Source organism: Chelonia mydas, chromosome 5 (assembly GCF_015237465.2).
Source record: "Chelonia mydas isolate rCheMyd1 chromosome 5, rCheMyd1.pri.v2, whole genome shotgun sequence".
Classification (NCBI taxonomy): domain Eukaryota; kingdom Metazoa; phylum Chordata; order Testudines; family Cheloniidae; genus Chelonia; species Chelonia mydas.
Genome location: NC_051245.2, coordinates 94,147,986 through 94,174,943, shown reverse-complemented (window position 1 = coordinate 94,174,943; position 26,958 = coordinate 94,147,986). Strand labels below are relative to the sequence as shown.

The following is a 26,958-nucleotide window of genomic DNA, read 5'->3' as shown; positions in this document are numbered from 1 at the left end:
AACAAACACTGAAAGCTTTAAAAATGGACCTCGATATAGTAGCAATGATTAGAGCATTAGATACACCTCTGGAGATGTAGGATCACATACAAATTAAAATGAAATTTATTTTGTTTTGCTATAGTGCAACTGAGGTCTAGTCAAATAAAAACACCAACACAATCTGACAAATATCCAGAAATACTGGCCACTTGAGTACAAGAAGTCTATTTAGGGAAACGCAGCAAAGGGGAACATTGAGGAGAGAACCAGGATACACTGAGTTCATAAGCAGCATGGTAAGAAAGATTTCCAGCAAAAGCTTCATGCTATGCCCAGGTCTAGCCCCTTTCTTCACCTCTGTGCGTACCACAAAAAAAATGAATTCAAGCTGCACACAGTGTAAAAACTGAAGACAAAGTACAAACACTAAAAAGGATTTCTGAAATGTTTACTAAGTAGGCCATCCAACTTAGTACTGTAAACAAACATATCCAAGCAATAACAAATTACAATTACATGAGTAACATTCTGAAGACAGAAGAAAAGTTGGGTAATTTAAATATAGTACAAAAATGCTCAAATATACATTGAAAACTTTATTGTTCTTTAACAAAATAAGTTTTTTAAAAATTCACCAAAAACCTTCTCAAAGCAGATATGATACCAACAAAAATATCTTATTTCCAGGATACTTGGAGACAAATCACATGAAATCAAAGTTCACCGATAAGACATGACATCTAATTTCGGACAATTATTAGTGACAAAAGTGTATCAAATAAAAAAAAATGAGCACTAAGGTCCCATTCCTGCAGCAGCACATGAATTCAATGGGACTACATAGGTGTGAAAAGTTATGTACGTGCACAAGTCTTTGCAGGACCGGGACCTAAATCACTCAACCCTGAAAAAGTGTGCCTGATCATTTCACTCTGCTCTTCTTGTCAGCTTTGTACATCTCAGGCAGTTCAACCCCACAAAATGCTCTAAACCCAATGACAACAAAAAATGGGAACAGCACTAACTTGAGCACGTGAAAAAGAAAACAATACACTCATAAGCCACCTACTGATTCAAGTTATCACTAGCGAGAAGGTGAAGTAACTTAGGGCAGCTCTCAGCAGAAAAGAAAATCTCACCATAGTCATTTCTGGTTTGCATAGAAATACTTGTATCTGATTTTTGTTTGTTTTTGTTCAACATCTAAAGCAAAAACATCAGAAAAGATTGTAAAGGTGGTTGTTTTGGTGTAGTTTTTTTAAATAAGTGCATGGTATAAAAACCTCACTTTTATGTATGTCAACTACATCCTTTCTGTTCAGGGCAGGAGGAATGTTTTGGCATTTGTCTTCTACCGGTAGCGCTCCAAGCTATTCATTTTGCTGGCTATGAAAGTCCAGAAATAAATTCTGATTTTCTACACATTGTTACACATCCGTTTTTCAAATATTTCTGCCAGTACTGTGTCAGTAACCTTCTCTCCATTGTATAGGTAAATTCACCTTTCCAATTTATTGGCAAGTGTCCAACAACGATCCTTCAATCAATGTAGACAAACCCATCCTTACTTATGCAGATTGGAACAATAAGTATGTTTCTGACATTTTGAAAAAAGAATGTTATACTTTTGTCAAAGTAGGAAAAACCTGAATACAAACAGAAACAAGCCCCCTCAAAATAGATTTGCTACAAGGAATTAATTACTCAGGTCTCCATTTCAGTCTCTATGATTTCAGTCCTGGAAGTAGTTCTTGCATCTGTCATGTTCTCCCCATCTAAGTCCAGAATGCCAGACAGATCAATAGCAGGTAATGGTGCTCTCCAGTACTGGAATGAGTTGTATTGCCAAATTTCTTCCTCATGCTTTGGAAATAAAACATAACACGTTAATGTATGGCACTGCAGTAGAAAGAAGAGAATAACCCCCTTTGCAAAAGAAACTGAGCCAAGAGATATTTCCCAGATGGTTTTAGGGTTATATATTTTACTTTCTTAAATGTTTTAAGAAAACGTAATACATTAAAAAATAATGGACAATCCTAACCAAATAATTTGCTTCTGTTTTGGGCGTAATTATTTAAATATTTTTGCTGAGGACTATTGTATTGTCTTTGAGTACCTTGTGTACAACTTTGTCTACTGCAGCTCACAGATTATGCATGCAATGATATTTAAGAGGCAATGTTTCTGCACTTTAACTTTACACAAATCAAAATTGTTCATCACAAACCCTCCTTTGTTGCCTCTCACAAAATATACAAACACTATGGACAATTTCAAAGTCTGAGACTCATGAGACGTTTCTTAGCTTAAGGAACATTCAAGAAAATTTCCATAAGTGGTATCAGTCACAAGAATCATAAGTATTTCCCCAGTAGGGAGCTGAATACATCTATGGTAGATTTATTTAAAGAATGGTAGCTACAGTGCAAGCAAAATATTAGAAAAGATTTCTAATATTTTCTGTTCCTTTTTTCTTTCTATATCTACGTATATGTAAATACAAACAAAGCAAAGTTAATAATGAATTTTCACCAGAGTATATGATAAGCAGTGCAGATGACAACTAATAAGACTGGAACAAATTCATTACTGATTTACTCTGCAGACAGATTTGTTACAAAACTGTTCCCCCCCCCCCCCTCCGTTGGCAAATCTATCTGTTTTTAGCCAGAGATCATTACTCAAATAAGCAGCACTAAAGTTAATGGAGTGAGACACTCCAAGCAAAGACTGTTTCTGTTGAAGAAACACAGACCATAAAAAAGGGAACATAATTAAACCTCCAAGTCATCCATTGTGGAATATATAAAATATTTGTTATGTATAAAAGTTGCTCCTCCAGACTCATGATTCCTTCCTACACTAAGGGACTAAGCAAAAACAATTACTCCTGTCACAACTTAAAATGACATGTATTTCTGTATAGTTTTGTTTTACTGTATTGTTTCTAATACTCAGAATCTTGAAACAATTCTTTCCATTTCTATTAGAGTTTGAAATTAATATGGTATTTCTAACTGTGGAATTGGCATCATTCAGGGTAGACATGGCTTTTGAAATAAAATTTTGCACCCTCTGCTGGCTCTGCAGTAGAAGAAAACAAAATGTAATCAAATAATTACATAGAATTATCAGGCAGTCAGTTGGTGTCATAGTATTAAGTGTTTGAACCCAACATGCAGTTTTTATGAAGATCTCTAGGCATTTTGCAAAGCCCACATCCACATACATGTGCACAAATGCATTATGTTTTCAGCTAACAGCACTTTATCATCATTATTATTTACTATTTGTATTACCATAGTGCCTAGGAACTGTAGTCAAGGACCAGAACACCATCATGCTAGGCACTGTAGTGCTTTACTATCACAAATTGTGTTTTTCATTTATACGAGATCTTTGGAGACAGACTAAAACAGCATAGTATGCCCATACGTTAGATGTCTGTGACACAAGCAGTAGGAGAATGTAGTGCCATAGAGATGGAAAGGCTATTTACATTTTAATTAAAATAAAGACAAAATTACATTCATAATATAGGGGATTATATGCATCAAAATCTTTCAAATTTAAATTTTTATCCCAAGTGGTTACAATGTAGGGCCCCAGTGCAAAGCCCACTCATGTGCTTAACTTTAAGCAGGTGTGTAAGCTGTTGTAGGAACAGGACCTCAGCTTATTTACCTAAAGGAAAAAATTAACAAAGAGAAAGAGTCCCTTTGTATCATGCACAACCTATACTGCCAAAGAAAGGATAACTTCAGACCACAAAAGATCGCTGCAAGTGCCAAACACTAGCAAAAAGAATGTGTGGGAAGGGTCAGATCTTTTGTATAACCTTGGAATATTTTCAAAACAGGGCTTTGAAAATCCACTTGTCAAGAGTAAGTGGAAAGCCTAAAGGCCTTAAACCATCTATATCTATAGAATTTAATCTTTCGTTTGAAAAGACTGATTTTTCTAACTCTACCGATACAAAGATAAACTCCCAAATGTGACAAACGATGCTGTCTTCTTGAGTCTGCAAAGTCAGCTCTAAGACAACTGCAGTTATTCACAGCTTTGCCAAGCAGCAGCATGAAATTAAAAAAAAAAAAAGATTCCGGTCCGTTTTGCTACTGTTATTATGACATCTATAGGAAGCAATAAAATTGTGAATAATGTCAATTTCATTATGCTGCTGTTTGGGACAGCTATGAGTAGTAGACACATCAATGGAGGAGTTAGCAGTTTGCTGGACCCCAAATAAACAGGTTAGAGGGGTAGAGTAACCAAGTAGCTCTGTTATCAGAAAACTCCACCTCTTCAGGAGTGTGTATGTCTGATAAATTTGAAACTAGAGGATATCAAAAAAGAAGCACCCTAAGCAGAGTTTATAGAAACTAGTAAATTTGTCAAGACTTATTTGTCAACATATAGCCCAAAAGATACTTTAAAAATAGACATTTAAAAATCTTTCTGCAGAATTATTTTCAGCAAGTCATATCTATCTCCTTAGTAAGACAGAACAAGGTATGTTTACAGCCTTCTATACAGGAATAAAGGTTTACATCATTACAATTAGTAATTACAATTACCCTGACTTAAGGTAAAAACAGAGATAAATAATGAACTCAACATTTCCAATACAAATCCTTAAACCAACTTGTGCTATCAAAATACTCAGTGGAGGAAGGAGTCGGTCTTTTCTCCTTCTAAACAGAGATATGTTCTTGTATGAAGCATGGCGTAGTATGGGTTTTCCATTGGATTAAAAAATCCTTCCTCACTTCATCTGTGGGATAATTCTACATATTTCATATGTACATTTCTGACCATGAGGGAAAGAAAGAGGAGCAGGAGAAGAGAACACGATACTGTACGTGGAAAGCAGAAAGCCCAACACAGCTGTCAGTTGTACATAGTTATGTCTTCAAGGACCCAGATTTTAAAAAATGGTTACCTCAAACTGGGGTCTTAAGTCTATAATTGGCCAGATTTTCAAAAATACTAAGTCTCCAAGAACGTCCCATTAATTTGGTCAAGGCTTCTATTTTCAGTTAAAACAGCTAAGTTGGCTGGGAGATGAACTAATAGATCTTTTCTACCCCAGCTTCTGTAATTTATACTTGGGGAGGAGGTTTTACAGTTGTTTTATTCAGGAATTTCCTTCAACAAAAGTTAAGTGTTGCAGAACTCTTGCCTATCATTGCCATTTAGTTTTATTTTTTAAATATGCATTTATTTTTCTGCCTCATGACAGGTTTAAAGATGTGCAACAGGTTAAAAGTATGTACTTTCCCCCTATAATATTGAATATAATGGGCAGCATCACAGATCTGCGAATTGCACTTTTATAATAATAATAATTGAACTGATACTTATTTGTGACATCTTCCCACTGGACCTGTTGCTTCAAGTGGGTCACTCTGGCAGCACTGCACAGAACAGCTGTGCCAGGGAAAAATTTCAGTGAAAAATTAGTCTCTGAGAAACCTCAACTCTGTGGATTTAATAATCTAGAAATGATGTCAGCCATTAACATGCAATCCTTCTTGTATGTATTCCAATGGTGAAGTGAAGTCAAACTAAACTGTCGTGTGTTCAGGAAAAGTTCAGTTTTACCTTCTGCCTGGAGAATGAGCACTACAGAGAGGGAGAGTGGTGATACAAGTCCTCCTAGTGTTCCAGTGAGATGAAAGACCCCTGAAGAAGGCATGTGTAATCCATGGAAGACTCCATTTACAGGAGGCACAAGCTACACAGAAATCTTAGAAATACAGAGTAAGGTATCTTATCTAGTTAAAATTCAAGTGAAGTCCGTGCACTGTGTTAAACCAGTAAGTTTTGTGCAGCGGTGGTGGAACAATCTGTATAGTGGGGCTACTGAGAGCCATTGAACCTAACTGTAAACCCTGTATACCATGCATGGAAACTACTTCAAGTACCTACGGTTTTGTGGTTAGAGACTGATGCAAATAACCTTTATATATTGCCCAGCTGAAGAACCACCTGTGTAGGAAAACACTCACTTGGTCCAGCTACAAAAGATGTTTTGTTAAAAAGCAGAGATGATAATGCTCAACCTTCAAACAAGATTTACACAGAAGTAGCTGGGAGGAACAGCTGTATCTGGACAGCGAACAACCACCAGGTGTTTCAGATAAGCCCAACACTTGTTTGGCCATACCCATGAATGGCAAATGCCTTCTGTAGGCACAAAAGAGAGTTTGGTGTGAAGAGAGCAGCTAGGGAGGGGCAGAGACAAGAGAGGGGCACGCTGTGCTTTCTGCACTGACTTTACCGGGCTTTTGTTACCTATGCGGGACACACCCCCCACAGAGGAGCTGTGTGTGTCCGAGTCTCTCCCACCCCGCCTTTCCCCTCAGTGCCTCCAGCGCCTGGCACAGGGACCCTGAACCGCCGAAACCAAGCCCGGTCTGCAGGCTAGGACCCTCTCGAAGCCCTAACAGCCGATCCACCCGAATCAGCACGACCCCTCCCCCTCCCCGGCCTTTACCTCCTCGGGTCCCCGCTCTTCCCCCAGAGGATCCGGGCCGCCTGCCCGCATCGCCGGTTCCGGCCGGGGCCCTACGTCCCCCCCGCGCTGCTGCTGCCGCCTCCTCCCTCCCGGGCTGGCGGGGTCTCCGGGCTCCCTCCCAGGCCTGTTGCCTCTGAGCCCAGGCCGCTTCCCCGGAGGCGCCTCGGCCTCCTCCAGTTTCCGCTTCTTGTCAGGGCCCCCGGATACCGCGCGGCCGGGGCTCCACAGCTCGGGGCCGTCCCGCAGGCACCTCCCGGGCACGCGGAGCAACGGAGGCGGTTCGGGCAGGAAACGCTTCCAGGGCACGTGACACACTAACGGCTCCGCGTGCCGCTTGGCCATCAGCTGGCTGAGCGCGAGCAGCTGTACCTCCGCGGCGCGCGCGGCCCCAAGCACTTCTCTCCCAGCGGGCGGGACAGGGCTAGGTGCGCATGCGACTTGCGGGGGGCTAGCGTCCTTCCCTCCCCTTCCGCGTCTCGTAGTGCCCTCTAGGGGGCGTGCGCATGCCGCCAGCTCTCTCTCTGCGCGGTGGGGTGGGCTAGAAGCCGCCATCTCCACACCAATGCAGGGGGGAACACTAGAGCCTGCCACGAGTTCTGGCTGGTACCGCGTGAACCTCTGTCACTTATCTATGCCACCCCGTCCCGCGCCTTTCTTGGTTGGGCTGCTTGCTTCGGAACTCTCTCCTGTTTTGTAGCTACCCCGTGTTGGAGCGGGGGCACGAAGCTGTACAACCTCACCAACCACCTGTAATTTACCAGGCTCCAGCTGTTTAGGACCCAGGGTATAAACTAGAGCTAAGCAGTGCTGATTTAATGCCGCCCGGGACAGAGGAGCTACGTTTCAGCCCCTGTATTTATCTTGGCGCAAGGTGACACCTACAATTCACCACAAGGGTCCAGCTGTGGGCATACCAAAGTCACATGAAGAGGGATTTAGTACATCCCTGCTTAGGGACATATCTCTGGGGATGAAGTTCAAATGTAGATTCACCTTGTTGCAGCTTTATTCTATTACAAACTTTGCTGTCGCTTTAGCATAACTGCCTTCCAGGTCTAGGACTGGGACTTTTTTTGGGCTTAGGCTGCAACAAGTTGATATTTCTAGTAATGATTATCTAAATAAAATCAGTAACACACAGTGTGCACACAGATAGAGAAAAAATGCATTCTGAAATAAAAGGGCAAGAGCAACTGGGCAATAATACAGGTGTAAAGGGACTGTATGATCAACATTTACCCTAAATGTACCTTATTTTAATAAATTTTAAAATGCAAAAGGCTTTTTGAAAGTATCTATCTATAAAGGATTAAAGTAGATTTTGTGTGTGTGTGTACAAAAAGCCACAGAAGACCATCAGTTGCCTTCTTAAGGCAACAAGTTTGTTTATTTTTATTTCCCTTAATGGCAGCATCTAAACTTTCAACAGGCTTTACTTAAGGTTGGACTAATTTATTTTTATTAAAAAAGCAAAAATCTGGTTCCTTTTAGAAAGTTCAGACTACCTGCAAGTAAACCTTTATTGAAACTGCTGTTAATCCAATATTTTTTCTGGCTAGGGATCTGAGCAGAACAGTTTTTAAAAATGTGCAAGTATTATGCAGTCCTAGACAGCATTTAAAATAGTAAATGCTTTTTTGCCCACATGAACTTTAAAATTGTACTTTCAATTAAAGCAAAATTGGAAGCGTGAAATATCTGCCTTAAAAACAGAAAGCGAAAAATGACCCAAGAAAAAGGGACCATAGCTAGATGAGTCAGAGTAAGTTTAAAATACCATAAATTTTAAAATCTATTATCCGTGGAAAAGGCTTGATTCCCTACCATACCTTTTTTTTACCTTTAAAAGGATTTTCAAAGGGGATGATAGTGTAGCTAAATTAACCATTAGATTAATGTAAAGAGAACACCACAATTAATTAGATCCTTCCTCTAAACACAAGCCATTTAATAATTATTCTCATAGAAAATATTTATGTAACTTCAAAATACAAAACGATTGTATGAAATTACAATCTGTGGATTAATATCCATCTAATTTATTTAGTAGGTAATTTACTTAGAACAAGGAAACATAATATTAGAGGTAGATTTAAAGTACCAAGGGTAAATTGCCTTAAAGGTCCAACCAGGTATCCAACAATTAACCCAGGTATGCTGAAACAAATACAGAAGTTGTTGCTAACAGCCAGAGGGACTGGGGGGCAGGCCCATGGGGTCACATGCCCCCAAGATTTCTACCAGGGTTCACACCAGGTGGTCAGAAATATGAGGGTTGCTGCAGAGGCAAATTTAATGGTTCTGTAACAAACCCTGGCAGCACAGGCAACGTGTGCAGGTGGAAGGGCGTACCATATGGTCTAACAGGCACTCGTTGAGCCTTCTTCAGTGCAATGCACAGCACCTCCCAGCTCAAAGCCAGCTCCCTGCCCTCTGTCCAGCCCCACCTTTGGCCATACACTCCCAGCGCAGCCTGGCCTTTGGCCACAAGATCCCAGCTCCCTGGACTCTATTCCTGGCTCTGTGATGGACTTTGAGAGCTGGGACAAGGCAGCTGGGCCCACTTTTCAGGGCTGCAGGTGCAGCCCCTGTGCACACACACATGCCTGCACAGCTGCATGAGGTTAAATGCAAGTCCTCCCCCTCTGTATAATGAGGGATCCCCACCTCACTCCTAGCAGCGCAATGCAGCTTGTAAAGCACTTTGAGACACTGCTGGAGCATAGCAAGCTGATTGCTGCTCTAGACATGCCCTGTGAGCCAGCCTCAGAGCCTATCCATGCTGCACTGAGACCTCCAGATTTCTGCCAGCCTGGGGGTAGCTTTGAATGACCTTCGGTCCTTGGGCAGTGCCCCTCCATTTGTCCCCCATCTTCAGCAGGTAGCTTACACTGTCTGGAGCGGGCCGAGTCCCTATGCTCAGCCAAGGGCACATACATGAGGCTGCCCTAGCTGGCTGCTGCTGCTGTCTGTGCAAAAGGGCAGACGATGCCATTTGCAGGGAAGGGAAGGAGCCAGGATCCCTCACCCTTACTCTCGGTAGGCTAGGGTTTGGTGTCTTCTCCTCCTCCTCTGTGCCAGATCCCAACCACCTCTGCAGGTTCCCTGGGCTAGTGCACAATGCACCCTTAACTCCCTCCTGTCTGTGCTGGAGCTGGGCAACAGGAGGTGGCTGGTTTATGTCAATGGGCAGCAGCAGCCTTGAGGCAGTAGCTGCCTTTCCATCATGGGAAGGGACGGAGCTGCTTCCAGCAGCAGGTGTGAGGAGGGGGTAAGGGATGAGCTCTGCAAAGACACAGGTCAGGGGAAGCTCCTGTGCAAGGCAAAGGCACTTCACATTGGATTTGCTTAATTTTAAATTTAATGACTCCCCATTATTACTGCACAGCTGTACACTCTAGGCACAGTTGTCCCAACTGTGTAAACTGCTTTCTAAAAAGAAAAGAAAGTTGCAGGATTTTTCTATTGTCTAGTAATCCTTAAAATAAATGCTTCAAACACTTTATTTAAGCAACAGATAAGTTACACTGATAAACTTCAAATGGGCAAAGTGAGAGTGCAGTTCCTGCGTTACCAGACCAAGTCTTATTTCCATTTCAAGGTTAATTTACTCCCGCTCCTTTGTGACATGATGCTTTGCTTCACTCCGTACTATGATTTCATATACCAATATTCAAACTACCAAAGCCAACAAACTATTAGAATAGATTGCTAAGCTTAGCATGGCCAGAAAATTAAAATATTTTAGAAGCTCTTAAATTATATCTTTTGTTTCTATTTTCAGTCCTACAGAAAATGGTCAGGGAGCGCTAAGTCACAATGAATGCAGCTTTCAAGAAACATTTTAGCACTCTTCAATAATTTCAGATTTTGTAAATTTTCTATTTTTAAATTGATGTTAAGAAATCCTTCTCTAAACTGTGGCTCAGCTTGTATCATACCTCTAAACATTCATAAAGCCACAAGGAAAAATGAAAACAATTAGAATTTTGTTTAAAAACTGAGGCAGAATACAAACATTTTTGTTTTAAGCCTCAGATCAAAAGTGGAAATAATATTCCCAGTTCTGATATCAAACACAGAATTGTACATCCTTTCCAACAGGTCCTGAGAGCTGTAGATTGTGCATGTTACAGACAGCTGCAGATAAAAGGGAAATTATTTTGGATTTCAGTATTGTTTAGTAATGATTAAACCAGCCTTATCAAGACAACCTCATGGCAGACATAAAACCAGGAGTTTTAGACTTATGAAAATGGGATGTTTTTATGGATTCTGATGAACGAGGGCAGTGTATCTGTACATTTTCTTCCATTTTCACTAGTACAGTACAAATATGCATGGCACAGTATATATCTGGATAGCAATACAGGTATTAAGAAAATAGACACTCTCAAATTCCTGTTAAGAATAAACAAGGCACCACTGATTTGAGGTTGTATCCAGTCATTACCTAGTCCATTGTGTGTTGTAAATTTTAGCATTATCTCCAGCATTTTTTCTGAAGAATCTATTTGAAACACTGCAACTCTGGTTTCCTAACCACAAACAACACACATTCATAGTAGTATTTCATCATGGATAGTTCATTCACAGTGTATGTTGACAATACAGATTCTTTCTCCACCTGAAAATAAAAATTGAAGTTTTCAGAATATTTTCTGAAATTGCACCTGAAGCAATTCCCTCCAAAATGTGTATTTCTCCTCTGAACAGGCATCACTGTTATGTGTTTACACTCAGTGTTATTTGCCCTTTAATGAATTAAAAACCAGACAACTTAAATATAACTACAATTGGCAACATAAACATGTAAGCATCTTAAAAGTTAAAAATCTATATTAAACATTTAAAGGTAAAGCCCTAATATGTATAGTTTTGGTTGACCCATCTACTCCAATAAGTATTACTCACAATCTATCCGTACCTCTAGATGGAATCCATACTGTAATATAACATTTTTTATATCCTCATAACTCAATTCTATAGAAAGTTCATTTGCCAAGTTCTCAAAGTGATAAAGGAGAGGACCTAGAATACAAAGATAAAGGGATTCAGTAACACTAATACCAATTTTATTGTCAGAAGTACACTTTTATCTAAAGTCAACTCTATAGCATTTCGGCTAAGTATTAAGTCAACAAAAAAAAAGTATGACACACTGAGCTGTAAAATAAACTGATAATACGTAGCGCTAGCTGACAGTGGTGCCTGTAATTAGGTTGTCCACCATTTTCCATTATTAGCCCATTTTCAGTTGCTTTACCAAACTAAAGTTTCAGCAACAAATGGTTCAGCCATCTGAGAGAACAAGATTGGGGGGAAAATACACTGTTTTGCCAATGTTAAAAAGAAATGGTTAAAGAATTTAAGAAACTGAGCACCTCAGTGCTTTGGAGGATGGATGTGACACTTTGAAGGGTGCAGTCCTCAGGCCAGGGAGATGTATTTTGTTTCCTTATGAAAATTCATTCAGATTTGGCTGAATTATAAGAAACTGAAAATCACTGTTGACACATGTTCAGAGGCTTGAGAGAATGAGGTAGCTAAAAATGCTGAAGATTCTATGGCTATGAATGCTGAGCAAAACTTCCCCTGCAAGTGCTCCTCCCACTCACCAGGGGCCATTGGTCATGCCAGGCAATAGACGTGAGAGCAAGATGATGAACAATTTACCTAAATTTATCCATATTCCTCCTGGTTTGAGAATTTTCCATATTGTATCAATGTAATCAATGACATTATGCGCTGTGTCTATGAAGAAGCAGGTTGCTATGCAGTCCCACATATCTGTACAAAGAAAATATATTATCGAGTGCACATGATCAGTTTCAACATCAATCCTCTGTGCAAGACTTCAGAGTTGGCTTGTATTTAGCATTTAGTATCAGAATATATAGGTACTTAGTCACACCTAAGATCAGCTTTCTCTAACAGTAAAGAGAATGGCTAGAAGTTAAATATTTCCTGACATTTTATTGAAAGGAAACCAGTAATACTGTATTACTGTAAAAGCTGGACAAAAAAGGTATGCCTACGCTGCAATTAAAAACCCTGGGCTGGCCCATAACAGCTGACACGGGCTCAGGCTGCTTAATTGTGGGGTAGACATTTGGGGTCAGGCTGCAGACAGAACTCTGGGACCCTCCTTCCTTGCAGCTACTGGAGTCTGGGCTCCAGCACAAGCCTGAACTTCCACAACACATTTAAACAGACCCTTCCCCTGAGCCCTGCCAGCACTGGGTTTTTAATTGCACTTTAGATCAGAGGTTCTCAAACTGAGTGGCAGAATACATTTAGGCAAAGGGGGGTGAGAAAAGCTTTATGAAAAAAACAAACAAAGAAAGAAACATTTACTGTGGACATTTTACCCACAGCAATGAATAACTAGAGCAAAACAGATTCCTCTGCGCATATCAGGTCTTTAGATGACACTGTGCATTTGACTCTACATGGGGCTGCGCATTTTGATAGATTTCCATTAAGCTTGCACAGTATTATACAAAGTTGTTGCCATCTGTACATTAATCTGCCTGCTATAATGCAGAGTGTACATTTAACTGTAAGCAGGGACCACAACTACAGTTTTGCTTTTGCTCTTATTACAATGGATCACTGGCTCATTCGTGCCACCGGGGGTGGGGGAGACAAGCAAAAAACAAAGATGCTGAAACTGATTCAAGTGAAGCACCACTGTCGCATATATGGGTATATGTACTTGTGTGGCAGGAACAGAGATGTAAAACTACTACAGATACAAAGACGGGGGACAAGATCAAATAAGTTTGAGAACCACTGGTGTTCACACACCCTTAGGGCCAGATTTCCATTAAGCAAGGCTCAAAATCTGATGCTTGAATTTAATTCATTGATTTTGCACACAACTGTTTGAGCATGGATACCACAACTGTATACACAAAAGTAAGAAATCAAAAATGTACCTGGACTCTGGCCCTCTTTAGCACTTTTAAAATCCAGAACAGAAGGCTGCCCATCATCAAAATATTTGGTGATTTCACTTTGAAATATCTTTATCCAAAACCACACATTTCTACACTTATTTTGTATTTTCTATTGTATTTAACCTTTTCTTTAAATTAATGCTTTGCATAGATACAAGGAAAGTCTTTTAAAGTGCAGATTTCCTTTTTCCATCTACCCATATTCTCTTAAGTTATGAAAGGTTAGGCCCTGTTACCTTCAAATAAATATTTTTTAAAAAACATTTATTTTTAGATTTATTTCTGACTTATACAGCCTTCATTCCCTGGTCTGAGCTACAAACATCTGAGCAGTAGCAGGGGGCTGAGATTACAAGCCACTATGCCTGTGGAAAAAGATATTACTTCTTCTTAAGAAACCAGCATTTAGCAGGGCAAAGGTCTAAAAAATGGCAGGCCAAAAACTTGCTAGCTCAAGGAGAATAATTGTGGGTTCAGACATGGATGCCAAGTGCAAGGAAGGAAGAGCACCAGCTGGTTATTTAGTACTTTGTATAGACAAGTAACCTCCAGATAAAAGAAAGAAATCCATCATCACTTCCAGTCTTACTAGTACTAGGAACTGAGGTGGAAAATATTTAAGTACAGTTATCTTCTGTACATGAAATAGGGGAGAAAAATTACCTCATCAGTTGCAACAAAAATTATTTGTCCAGACAGATTTCACAAGTGACAATAAGGATGTTTGTGTTGACAGGAACATTGTGATCCTTGAAATACTGGTCATTGATATTTAATGAATATCTATTTGTTTTATTTGTAAATAAATTGTTTTAGTAATAATTTGCTATGTTGTCTATTTTAAACCAACAATAAATAATTAGACTTCACTTTATTTATATCCATGTAAAGCATATGCTGTTTATATTGTGCATTTCTTTAACATCAATCATTCATCTAATTCAAGGAAAGAAAATAGGCATGAAAGATCAGTATTGGAAGTTGTCCAAGATACCACTGTTCTCATTAAAAGAACAGAGCATATATAACCCTACAACAAGGATACAATTTAGACACTTAAATATGCGAGAGCACACATATAACTTTTGCTTCTTTCAATTCAACTCATTTTGGTTGTGAAGAATCTAGTCGTAATATACAACTTTAGTGCCTACTTTAATGATCCAAGCCATAATTTGGTTTTAATTTTAAATAGAATTCTGTTCTTCCATACTTGGTATATATCTAGTGTATTCATGAATTCTGACCTCTAATTTCTCTACTTACTGCACTCTGAGTAAATTTCTTGAAAATCCCCTGCTGTCATAGAAAAGTTTGCACCAGAAGGAAGACTGTGGGGGTCAACATCAGGGAAATAAACTGGTCGTATCTGATCAGCAGATCTCCTGTTATTGCTAAACTGATGAATCCAGGGATAAAGTTTATGAGAGTTAATTTCTGAGCATCTGCAAAATATGAAAGTCAGAACGATTCAGTTTCAACTAACTGCTCATGTATTACTTAGAAAAGTAAGTGTTTTGCAAGTATAAAATGTGTTTGGTAAGTATAAAATGATCTGATTTTGAACAATATGTATGATGAATTTAGTTGCTAATCTGGATGTTATAAAGTATTTCTGTAGACTTTTACTTAGGTTATTATTCCAACTTCTTCAAGACAAATAAAACACACTAAGTTTTATTGAAGGGCGGGGGGGGGGGGGGGGTGTCTTCTTTTTGCTTCCTGTATTTCAACCATGTTTTATATCTAGCTTAAAAGAAAACCAACAGTGTAGTTCTTTCTGTAAGATAAGTGAAAATTGCCATTACATATGTTCAGTTGTGCTAAACCATTAGAATTCCCATTTGTTTGTCATGGAAGAGGATACTTGTTTATTTTATAAATAAAGAGAAGAGTGATGACTTAAGTCCTTTCTTATTTTTATATTTTCCCAAGAGTACCTATTTTCATTCTAGATTCTTGCTGAGAGTTGCCTTTCTTGAGTCAGAATAAAAGAGACTTTGCAATACAGCAAAGTAAAAACATTTTTCTGAAACTGTCATTCTTTAAACAAAAATATGTATTTAGATTATTTCAATAGATCTGCAAAGTAAAATAATTTGCCAATGGGCAGTTTTACTAATATCATTTGAGCGTATACACCTACAGTACTGCAATTCATCTTAACAGCCTCATGCCATTTCTCTTTCTGTACACCGCAATGTGGACCAACACATAGCAAAGTAACATGGAACCCTTACAAACTATTTCAACTATGAAAAGTGACTAAAATGACATAGTGGAGTCCCATGTTTATTGTATCAACATCTCCAGATCACACTTGCTCAGTTTATTAAAAGATGCTTTTCGGATATCCCTGCAGACTCATCCTGGAATCAGAAGGTGAAGCTGTTTTCATTCTATCCAATGCATCACCAATAAAATACTACAGAAAATTTCTGCCCTCAGTTATACTCACTCAGTCCCAATAATGGAAGTGGGATTGCAGAGACATAACTGAGGACAGTTGAAATGTGTAGGAATAACTGAGGATATAAATTGTCCTTCAAAATTTATGTTTCCTAGAACTTTGGATATTAGAGGAGTCGGGGGTGAGGAGACGGATGCGTACAGTAGACCTGATGAACACTGAAAGTGAAAGGCATCCCTCAAGGATCAGTGACACCACCCACCTCTGAAGAAGAACTAGGTTCATTTCCTGTTTATTGCCATGGCAGACTGTTCTAGTCCATGGGTGCCCCATTGCTGGAATACGTGGAGAGGCATGATGAAGCCCCCCCGCATTCATGTTCTTGAGAAAAGTGCCTGCTGAAGGTGTTTGCAGTCATATTCTGAACTCCTGGAAGGGAAGCTGCTGTGATGACAAACAGCCTCAGTGCAGGAGAAGGGGGATCTTGCCCATCCTTGCAGGTTGATATAGAACACGCATTGCATGTTGTCCATCATGACCTTTATCTGTTTGCTCCAGATTAGTGGTAGGAACTAAAAGCAGGTATATCCGACAGCCCTGAGTTCCAGGAGGTTGATGTGCATAGTGGTTTCTGGAGGCGACTACCTGCTCCGGGCCATGTGTGTGTCCAGATGTGCTCCCCACACCAAGAGGGCTGCATGTGTCATGACGACAACCATTGGGGGAGGGCCGGTGAAAGGGACTCCCTGCACAAACATTGTGAGGGTATTTCCACCAATTGAGAAATTCCCTTATGAAGGTGAGTATGGAAAGTAGTGTAGTTAGACTGTATACTGAGCCACTGCTGAAGGCAATGCATTCACAGTCTTGCATGGTCTATAATGAAAGAGCCAGCAGCTATATAGCCCAACAGCTGAAGACAGTTCGTGACCAGGTTTTGAGGGCTGATCTGAATTGCGTTGACTATGTTGGACAGGGCCACGCATCTGTGCATTGGGAGGCCTGCCTTGCCACTATTGAATTGAGACAAGCTCCTATGAATTCCAACTTTTGCACAGGGGTCAAGGTGGACGTTTTGAATGTTCAGTAGTAGGCCCAACCTGAGGAAGAGGTCTGTGGCTTCACAACATGCCCATGAAGTTACATCCAGGGAGCAACATTTCAGAAGTTGTCTAGATAAGGGAACACAAGATTTCCTTTTCTGTGGAGGTATGCCCCTACTACTGACAATTTTTGAAAAGGCCACTGGGGCAGAAAATAGGCTGAAAAGATACACTGAACTATAAATGGTCCTGACCAACAGTAAAACATAGGACTCTTTTGTGAGATTCTTGGATCGCAATATGGCAATGAATGTTGTGAAGGTCAAGGGCCAAGAACCAACCCCCTTGGTTCAGTGATAGAATTATTGCTGCAAGTGTCACCATTTTGAATTTTGGGGCCTTCACAAAGGTGTTAGTAGCCTTATAGCTGGGATGGGTCTCTAACCCCCATTCTTTTTTGAAACCAGGAAAATACTGAGAATAAAACTCTTTCCTTCTGTACTGCACAGGAACCAATTCTTCAGCCCCCAAGAAAAGGAGAGAGCATATTTAGTTTTGTAGCAGGTTCTTGTGAGAGGGGTCCCTGAAGATGGACAGGAAAGGGGTGTTGGCAAGTGGAAGAGAAGTAAAATGGATGGAGTACCCTATGCAGTTGATCTCCAAAATCTAATTTGTCCATAGTGATTGACTTCCAAGCCCGCCAGGAGCGGTAAAAGGTTGAGAAGTGGGTGGTTTTCTTCCCTGGAATCTCTGTCTCTTTCATTGAGGTTCATATAGTCTCTGGGGGAGCTCAACAATTGAGCAGGATGAAATCTCTTCACCAACGGGAAATTACTAAGCTTTCTCTTTTGGGCAGCTGTATGGATCCTGAGAGAATGCAAAGTAGCCCTGGAGTCCTTCAATGTATGCAGAGATTCGTCCACGCTGTTAGTAAATAATTTATCAAAATGGAGGTCTTCGACCATATTTTCAACCTGCTTTGGAAATCCTGAGAGCTGGAGCCAGCAGGCCCGCCTCATAACTACCGCTGTAGAAATCGAACAGGCGGTAGTATCAGCAGCATCGAGGGAGCCGGCAGAGGCCTGAGCAGCTAGCCTTCTGTAATAATTGGCTGGAATTGCTCTCTATGTTCTGCTGGTAGATGCTTAATGAGTTCAGCTTGACATAACTGGTATGATTGTACTTTACCATTAACAGCTGGTAGCTGGCAATTCTGAATTGCAAAGTACTGACGAATATGATTTTCTACCCAACAGGTCAAGGTGCTTATGCTCCTTGTGAAAGGTCATAGATTTAGCATGGTGCTGCCTCCCACATTCATTAATTGCGTCAACCACAAAGGAGTTAGGAAAGGGGTGAGAAAATAAAAATTTTGCGTCCTTAGACTGAATATAATACAGGAACTCCTCACTTAACATGGTAGTATGTTCCTGAAAAATGCGACTTTAAGCGAAACCATGTTAAGCGAATCCAATTTCCCCATAAGACTTAATGTAAATGAGGGGGTTAGGTTCCAGGGAAATTTTTTTCACCAGACAATAGACTGTATTTTATTTTTTTATATATACACATACACACACATATATACACACACACACACATATATATACACACACACACACTATAAGCTTTAAACAAACAATTTAATACTGGTACACAGTGATGATGATTGTGAAGCTTGGTTGAGGTGGAGGAGTCAAGAGGGGGGGTTATTTCCCAGGGAATGCCTTACTGCTAAATGAAATAGCAATTGGCTGAGCCCTCAATGGTTAACTCTCACACTCTACAAGGCAGAAGGAAAGGTGGGAGGGCAGGCAGACAGACAGACACAGACACACACCCCTGTGTGTGTTTGAGAGACAGAGATGCGCATTTCCCCTTTAAGTATGAAGAGTGGGGTCAGAAGTACACTGCCTTGTTAATTAGATCAGCAAGTTCAGACCAGAGGGCAGCTGCAGTTGCTGCCTTCCCTCCCTCTGTGTGTCCCCCCTGCTCTATGGAAGATGGGGTAAGCGGGGTGCAGGAGCAGGGGGGAGGAGGATACCCTGACATTAGCCCCCCTCTTCTTCCTCTCCCCCCCACACAGTAAGCAGGAGTCTCGGGGAGCAGCTCCAAGGTAGAGGGCAGGAGCAGCACGTCAGTGGGGGGAGGGACAGCTGAACTGCAGGTAATTGATAGCCTGCTGAGCAGCTGCTGCACAGGGAACTTAGGGAAGGGGGGAGCTGATAGGGGGGCTGCCGGTCCACTCTGGTTCCAACCACCCACCAGCTAGCTGCAACGGGCTGCTCTTCTTGCAAGCAGTGGACAAAGCAGGTGGCTGCCACACGACATAAGAAGGGAGCATCACACAACTTTAAACGAGCACAATCCCTAATTGATCAGCAACGAAACAACGTTAACTGGGAGGAGTTCCTGTATTTCTTATCTGCTCCCTTGCATGTAGGTGGCGAGGGTGTGCCATATAACCTTTGCAGGGTCCAGTAGGGCCTCTAACAGTAAAGGTAACACAGACAGATGAAGCTGTATGAAGGATATGAAGCAGCTTATGGTGTGGCTCTTTAACCCTCTCAGGAGGGATCTGCAAAGAATCCACAATTCTATTGGCAAGTTCCTGAAATTGCCTGAAGTCATCCACCAAGGATGGAAGCGTTGGCATAGCTGCCTCATCCAGGGATGAAGAAGAGAGGTCGGCTGGTGGAGAGACCTTTTCATCAGCCCTAGATTCCTGTTCCTCAAAAGGTTTCTTCCTGTGGTTCTGGTCTCCTAGGGAGAAAGGGTGATGACTCTCTTTGTGGGTACCAGGTCAGTGAGTAGTTTTCAGAGTAGCAGCTGTGTTAGTCTGTATCCGCAAAAAGAAAAGGAGTACTTGTGGCACCTTAGAGACTAACAAATTTGAGCGTAAGCTTTCGTGAGCTACAGCTCACTTCATCGGATGCCACAAGTACTCTTTTTCTTTTTGTGAGTAGTGGTTCCCAAGGGCTAGAAAATTACTGATGATAGGCTGTCCAAAGGTCCCAGTATGGCCAAAGGGGTGGTGCATGTGGCATGGGTGGAGGCATCCATGAGTGTTCATACCAGCGAGACAGTGGTCAAGCCATTTCTGACAAGCAACACCAATCTCCTCAGACATCTCTCGAAAAGAGCCTCAATAAGAACGGAGGGAGAGCTTTGCAGAGATATTTGGGAGATTAAGGCAAGATCTTCATCAAAATCATCCTCTTCCAAATCACTCTGTAGTTGTGAAGCACCTGAAGAAAGATGAAACCATCAGTACTGGGTGAATGTCTGGAAATCTGGAAGCCCTCGGTAATGGGAGTATATCGGAGCCATGTAATGATGAGCTGGGCACAGAAAAGTCAAGGGAAAAGCAAAACTCCTGTGATACCAAGTGTTGTCTGTACCTTGTCCATGGCCTGCGCTGAAATAATAGTGGCTGAAGGAGTTGACAGTACCATGAATCTCAACTGCTTCGAGGACAACACAGAGCCGAGTGTGCTTCTCCAGTACTGGGTGAGAAGAGATAGAGCTCTTCTTGAAGCCTTGCTCCACTGGTAGTATCGATGACCTCCTGGAGCTTAAGACTCTGCAGCAGTGGTCCCCAAACTTTTCAGGGTCACACCCCCCTTTCCCCTATCTGCGTCCTGGCTGGAAGTGGAGCTGCAGCTCGGGGGTGGGTGGGTGGTGGGATATGCGGACAGCGGTAAGGAGGCTGGTGCTGGCAGCCAGGGCCCCAGGCACAGGGCCAGGAGCGGAGCTAGGTGGCACTCCCTCCCCACCCCCTGTGGGGGCTGGCCCGGGCGCTAGCCACGCCCCCCCCCCCCCCCCAAAGTTCCTTCATGCCCCTCCGGTGGGCACGCCCCACAGTTTGGGGACCTCTGCTCTACAGTCTTCAGAATTGACTGGCCTGAAGAATCGGCAGCCTTGTGGGTACCAGGTCAGAGAGCAATGAGTGCTGAAATACAGGAGTCATCGGAGACCACAACTTCTTAGAGGCAGACTTGCTACATGAAGAAACTTGAGGGACGGTCTTTGTGAATATTATGGAGGAATCTTGGGTCTTCCTCTTAGATGCCCTCAAGGAGAGCAGTTCAGAAACAGTGACGGCAGCAGACTTATTCACAGACTGGTGTACAGAGGGAGTCCCCTGGCCAGGGGCAGAGGCCAGGTGCAGTGAACTCTTCATCATGAGGAATCGAAGTTTGATCTCCCTGTTTTTCTGGCTCTAGATTTTTAATGCCACATAGCACTTTTGGGAAATATAAGATTCTCTGAGAACAGATGCACTAGGACTAACGGTCACTCATTGGGATTGCTTCCTGGCATGACAGGCAACATTTGAGACCAGGAGATCCCAGCATACCCTCCGAGAAAAATCAAACTCCCAGGAGAGGAGAAACTATCTAAAGGGTACTAAGAAAAATAGCTATATATTTATATTTAAACTACTACAGCCAAAATTACTACTAACTACTAAAAAAACCTCATGGGACACAGTGGAGGTAAAAACTCAGATAACTGCTAAGGCTCCATCTGAGGCCGAGAAGGCTGAGAAGGAACTGAAGGCGGTTCATTCACGCAGTGCTATATAACAGCACAGAGCACGAGACTAAGTAACATGCATGTGCAGGCCAAACGGATAGTACAATGAGAAATCTCCGATCAAAGGTGCAGGAGGTTCAAGCACACTTAGAATGGAGCACCCATAGGGACGTTACTTGAAGAACCAGTGGCTTACAGAATATATTAATTATACCACATAACTAACTGGGGATGGACGAGATAACCTCTTGAAGTCCTTTCCAGACCTTTTTATGATTTTTATACGGGAGGGGACTTTGCATTTAGGGGTCTCAACACAACACAGGAAATCAGGTGTGTTAAATGAATAATCTCTCTTAGATGTGTAGGTTATGAATGATAAAAGTGTGAACACTAAACATAAGCAGTCTCCCAACCACGAGATATCACTGCCTATCACGATGAACAACAAAGTCATTATTTCCTTTCTCTCCTCTCCCCCGTTTGTCTGTACATATACATCTGTTGGCTCTTGTTTATACTTGAGTATGTCGACACTGTAATTAGACACCAATGGCTGGACCGTGCCAGCTCACTCAGGCTAAGGGACTGTTTAATTGCAGTGTAGACGTTGTGGCTCGGGCTGCAGCCTGAGCCCAAATGTCTATGCCGCAATTAAACAACCTCTTAGCCTGAGCACAAGTCAGCTGGCCCAGGCCAGTCACAGGTTTTTAATTGCAGTGTACACACAACTTTAGACTATAACCTCTTTGGGGCAAGAGCCATTTTTCTGATATATGTTTGTACAATGCTATCACAGTGGTGTCCTGGTCCATAACTAAGGTTCCTGGATGCTACAGTAATAAACCTTTTTTTAAAAAAAAATTGTAAGAATCAAAGTATTAAGTGTTTTCACAAGTGTGTCTCACTTCAGACAGATGAACCAGTCTACTGGCTATCTGGTTCCTTTTGAACCTTGGGAGATAATAAATGTGATATCCTCCCATATACTTGCTGGCATTCCAACTCAAGATAAGAACAACTATTGTATCTTGATATCTCCCCTCCCCAAATCCACTTTCTGTTCTTCCTCTAAACAGCTTATCAGTAGTAGGATTGGCTATTTCCTTTCTCGGACTTTGATAACAGCCAACCACTCTTCTCTCTCTGCTTCCCTATCAAATTCCCATGGTTCTTAAATTTGCATACAATGCTTTTGAATCAAATGTTAACTTCACTCACTTAAATACAAATCTGAACCAAGTGTTTGATGGCAAACATGTTTAGAGAGGGATGTGATTTTAATTACACATTAATAGTCCATATCAATTTAGAAGTATGGAAGCTGTTTGAGTTGATGCTAAAGGCAAACAATTAGATAGAATTTTAGTATCCATCAAAAACTAGCTACATTACCAGCATGTTTTTGAAACAATTTTTTTTTCAAAATGTGATAAACAAGGTATGGACAAAGGAAAAGAGAGGAATGCTATCTACACTTTACATCTAGATATAATACATAAGAGTCCTTTTTACTAAATTAAGCACGAGGGTTTGTTTGTTTTTTAAAAGTCAGTAAATAAAAATGCAAGTACCAAAAGAGAAAGTATCGAATAAAAAAAATGGTTAGCAACTCACTTCATATGTGAAGCTTTTATAATCCTGCTGGAACAGACTCTGAATTTAGAGCTTCTGCAGTGAGATCTTTCTAAATGAAATTTAGAGCATTAGCCAGAAACTGACTAAAAGTGGCACCAGATTCCTGCTCATATCATTTTTCAGATAATGTATTGTTGGAGATAGCTGGTGAGGTACAAAACAGAAAGCAGCTTAACACCTGGATAAAGAAAGATTGGAGCACTCCTGATTCAGTATTGTTTTGACTTGTCAACTGAAGATTAGTTATGGAAATAATTCTATTCTATATAGGTTCTTATACTGCACTCATTAACATAGAATCCGAGCGCCTTCCAGTAGCGCATTCAGCACATGACTAATATCTGTCATTAATGGAAAATGAACATGGGACATCAACATGTCATGCTTCTAATTAAGTGTGCGGTGTAATGCTTATATCATAGCCTCACTTAAACTTAACACTTATAGTGGATTCTACAGCTGTGAGCCTGTGAGTAATTAGAAGGTGTACACTGGATGAGAAAGCTTGCCTAATACGTGTTTTGATATTTTTATAGCAATGAGGCATCTATTAATATTTTTCTGTCAAACAACAAAAAATGTATACATAAAATTAAATAAATACTTGTGGAAATTTGCCTGAACTTTTAGCAATAAATGCAACCTATTTTATTTTTATTTATAAGTTTTCTTTGATGATTATCACCATAGTATCAGAACTCCTTGAACATATGAATCAATTTATACTCAACATTTTTATGAGATGGAAAGTATGTCCATTTTACAGATTTAAAACAGAAGCACAGAAATTATATAACTTACTCAAGCTCAAATTTGAGGCTGAGCCAAGATCACCTGAGTTCCAGTTCAGTGCTTAAATCACAAGGCAATTCTTGCTTCTACAATCTTTATGACATACAGGTATGGATATAGTAAATTTCCAAGTCAAATTTTGGAATAATCTCCCATTCCTCCCTCCTACCCTCTCCCAGACATTTACATGAACGCAAGAGATCTAAAAGATCTGGTTATCTAGATTAGGGATTTAGAAATTTATTTTGATTGGTTATTACTTTGTTAAAGGATTGGTCACTGATTTTTGCCTCCCTAGTATATGTAGGTTGCAACTAGCAAGTAAAATATAAGCTAAGTACCTGTTGAGTACAAAATTAGAAGAAAAGAGCATAAAGAGGCTCCATTCATTTCCTTGGCAAGCATAACCGAGCATAGCTATTTCCCAGGCCAATCTACCTAGCCCAGCACCAGGTACCAGGATATTAACTTTGGAGAGATCCCTGCAACAAAACAAAAATAGTAGTTAATCCTTTAGCCAATACGTCTTAATAGAATGTCTATGGTCTGGCTAAATACTGTGGTTTTCATATATTTAAACAGAGATAATTCGATAAGAATTTTCATTTATATGTTATGATTTCTCTGCAGACAAATCAGACTTGTTGTGAACAGGTGCCCCGGGGGGGAAAAACCCATCATACTGTAACAGAATAAGTTATGGAATCTCTTAAAATATTCTTTTTTTTTTGGGGGGGGGGGGGGGGGGATTAAAAAAAATCGATAGGCAAAAACCTGATTTGTGAAAAACAACATTCACACCGAATAAAAGGTAAAATAATTCACACTTAGGCAATCCTTAGTTGCGGTGTAATACAAAATTAAAAGACAGCTATTCTTCAAATAGTTTTCTTAACTTTTCAGACTAGCCCTCTAAAAAACAACTGTATTTGTTTGTAAAGGTGACTTGCAAAAGAAAAAAACAGGTTTGTGCCCCTTCCCCCCCCCCGCCTTCTCTTGATGCAGAGTGACAACCTACTAAGTTTTTAAATATTAGAAATTCAAGTCTTGTTTACCCTAAAAGAGTGCTTTTCCTTAAGGACTATGGACAATTGCAGACCTAGTAGGGTTTGACATCAGAAACACAAAATAAATGAAATCTTATTTATTGACATGGAAGTATTCAGCTGATTAAAAACTGTTAATATATTTAACTCAAGCACTTTTTATACATTCAGTACCCCCTTTGATTATGGATTTGGGAGCTCTTTCAAACTTTATTTACGTCACTGCAGGGCGTCTACCAATAAGAACAGAAAAGGAAAGACTTGATATTCCTGATGTTTCTAGAAAAGAACAAGCAGACAAAAACTGAGGGAGGAAGGAAGGGGGAGAAAATTTCAGGCCCCTTTGTATGTCATAAAAGCAAAAAAATAGTGTGCACTCAACTTCTTCTCCCCCTTTGCAAGTCACCTTTAAGTCAAGAAATCATTAAATGGATGTAACTAAGACACTTAAAAACAGCATCCGACTGGTATGCAGGACAGCACAACCCCAATTTTCAAGATGTGGAGGTGGGATAAAATGAAATGCAGTCTTCAGAATATTGAGAACCAGGTAGCCAGAATGGTTACAAAGAGTTGGCATTACCATGTTTCCAAAGCATAAAGAGGAGTGGGGAAAGTCAGCTAACTTTGGAAAGACTGGCTTCAAGAGACAAATCCAGATTGCAGCGAAGAAAATGCTGACCAGCTTTAAAGATGGTCTTCTTTAAAAAAGACCATGTATGCAGTATAATTATAGCCATGTCGGTCAGGTAATATCTTTTATTGGACTAACTTCTTTTTCTCTCATCTACAGAAGTCGGTTCAATAAAAGATATTACATCATCCACCTTAAAAAAAAAAGTTACAAACTTGTTCTTTGAGATGTGTTGCACGTGTCCCTTCCACTTCAGGTGTGTGCACCCAGTGCACTGTTGGAGAGTTTCCCCTTAGAAGTACCCATCTGCTGCCCTGCACTAATGCATGGTGGTATACAGGGTGGAACCACCCCAAATCCAATCAGTTCCTTTTTACTGGAGAGAAAGATATGGAGGGTTAGTTATAGAATGGGCACATGCAACTTACGTCCAAGAACAACAGTTACTGAACAGGTTAGTAACTGTTTCTTCAAGTGATTGCACATATCCATTCTACTTTAGGTGACTCACAAGCAGTTCGATCCCACCTCCAGCTTGGAACCTACCTGAATAAGGACTGGAGGACCACATACCCAAATACAGCATCATCTCTAGATTGCTGAGAGTCAACAGTGTGAGGCAAAGGTAAGCACTGAAGACCAAGTTGCTGCTTTACAAATGTCTAGCACAGGCACATGAGCTCGTAAGGCTGCAGAGGTTGCATGTGATGTAGAAGAATGTGCTTGTATTCTGCTTAGTGAAGCTACACTGGCCAAGTCATAACACAAGCCTATATAGGAGGATATTCAAGTTGAGATCCTTTGAGAAGAGACTGGGAGACCTTTCCTCCTATCTGCAACTGCCACAAACAACTGTGAGAATGATCTAAACTGTTTTTAGTGTTCTACTTGGACAGGACCACTCTCCTGATATCCAAAGCGTGGAGTCTCTCTTCATCCTCATGAGCATGAGGCTTCGGGAAGAAAGAAGGTAAGTACATTGCTTGACTGATACGAAAATGAGACACACCTTAGTAAGAAATTTTGGATGTGGACCTAGATAAACCTTGTCTTTGTAGAAGACAGTGTATGGAGGAGAAGACAGAGCATGCAATTCACCTACTCTCCTGGCAGAAGTGATTGGCACCAAAAAGAGTACCCTGACAGAGAGACACACAACAAGGAACATATAGCTAACAATTCAAAGGCAGTAACCATAAGTTTTGACAACACCAAACTCAAGTCCCAAGGAGGAACAGGATGCTCCACCTGAGAGTACCACCTTTCCAAACCCTTCAAAAACCTTGTTGACATAGAATTGGGGGGAAAAACAGAACTATCAATTGGAGTGTAGAAACCTAAAGTAGCTGTTAAATGAACCTTAATTAAATGAATAGCCAGACATTGTTT

General features: G+C 40.8%; 2 protein-coding genes across 5 annotated transcripts in view; both read right to left on the bottom strand.

The window, feature by feature from the left end:
* Window positions 1–413: 413 nt before the first annotated feature.
* Window positions 414–7,105, bottom strand: C5H9orf40 (chromosome 5 C9orf40 homolog). 2 transcript variants are annotated; one of them, XM_007065552.4, is made up of 2 exons: window positions 6,485–6,941; window positions 414–1,845 (listed from the first exon to the last, which is right to left on the bottom strand). In XM_007065552.4, exons 1-2 carry the CDS (start codon window positions 6,845–6,847, stop codon window positions 1,687–1,689), a joined length of 522 nt encoding a protein of 173 aa, XP_007065614.2. In that variant the 5' UTR covers window positions 6,848–6,941; the 3' UTR covers window positions 414–1,686. The 2 variants fall into 2 exon arrangements, with proteins under 2 accessions (XP_007065614.2, XP_043403541.1); XM_043547606.1 differs by lacking the exon at window positions 414–1,845 and adding an exon at window positions 5,998–6,174 and having other exon boundaries at window positions 6,485–7,105.
* Window positions 7,106–9,990: 2,885 nt separating this feature from the next.
* LOC102942325 (carnosine N-methyltransferase) overlaps window positions 9,991–26,958 on the bottom strand; it is a 52,572-nt gene continuing 35,604 nt past the window's right edge. For 2 of the 3 annotated variants that reach the window (XM_037901829.2, XM_043547604.1), the window contains 5 exons: window positions 24,231–24,371; window positions 14,734–14,912; window positions 12,182–12,295; window positions 11,433–11,536; window positions 9,991–11,132 (listed from right to left, as the gene is read on the bottom strand). In XM_037901829.2, coding sequence (XP_037757757.1) covers window positions 11,016–11,132; window positions 11,433–11,536; window positions 12,182–12,295; window positions 14,734–14,912; window positions 24,231–24,371 — 655 coding nt within the window. In that variant the 3' untranslated portion in view covers window positions 9,991–11,015. Of the gene's footprint in view, window positions 11,133–11,419; window positions 11,537–12,181; window positions 12,296–14,733; window positions 14,913–24,230; window positions 24,372–26,958 lie in introns of all 3 variants that reach the window. The other variant, XM_037901830.2, reaches the window with a different exon arrangement.

Excerpts from the sequence above, each read along its gene's own strand:
- C5H9orf40 (XM_043547606.1), bottom strand. The coding sequence starts at position 7,057 with ATGGCGGCTTCTAGCCCACCCCACCGCGCAGAGAGAGAGCTGGCGGCA. Across the intron at positions 6,175-6,484 it reads AAGAGCGGGGACCCGAGGAG|AAGGCATTTGCCATTCATGG; the intron begins GTAAAGGCCGGG and ends TTGTGCCTACAG.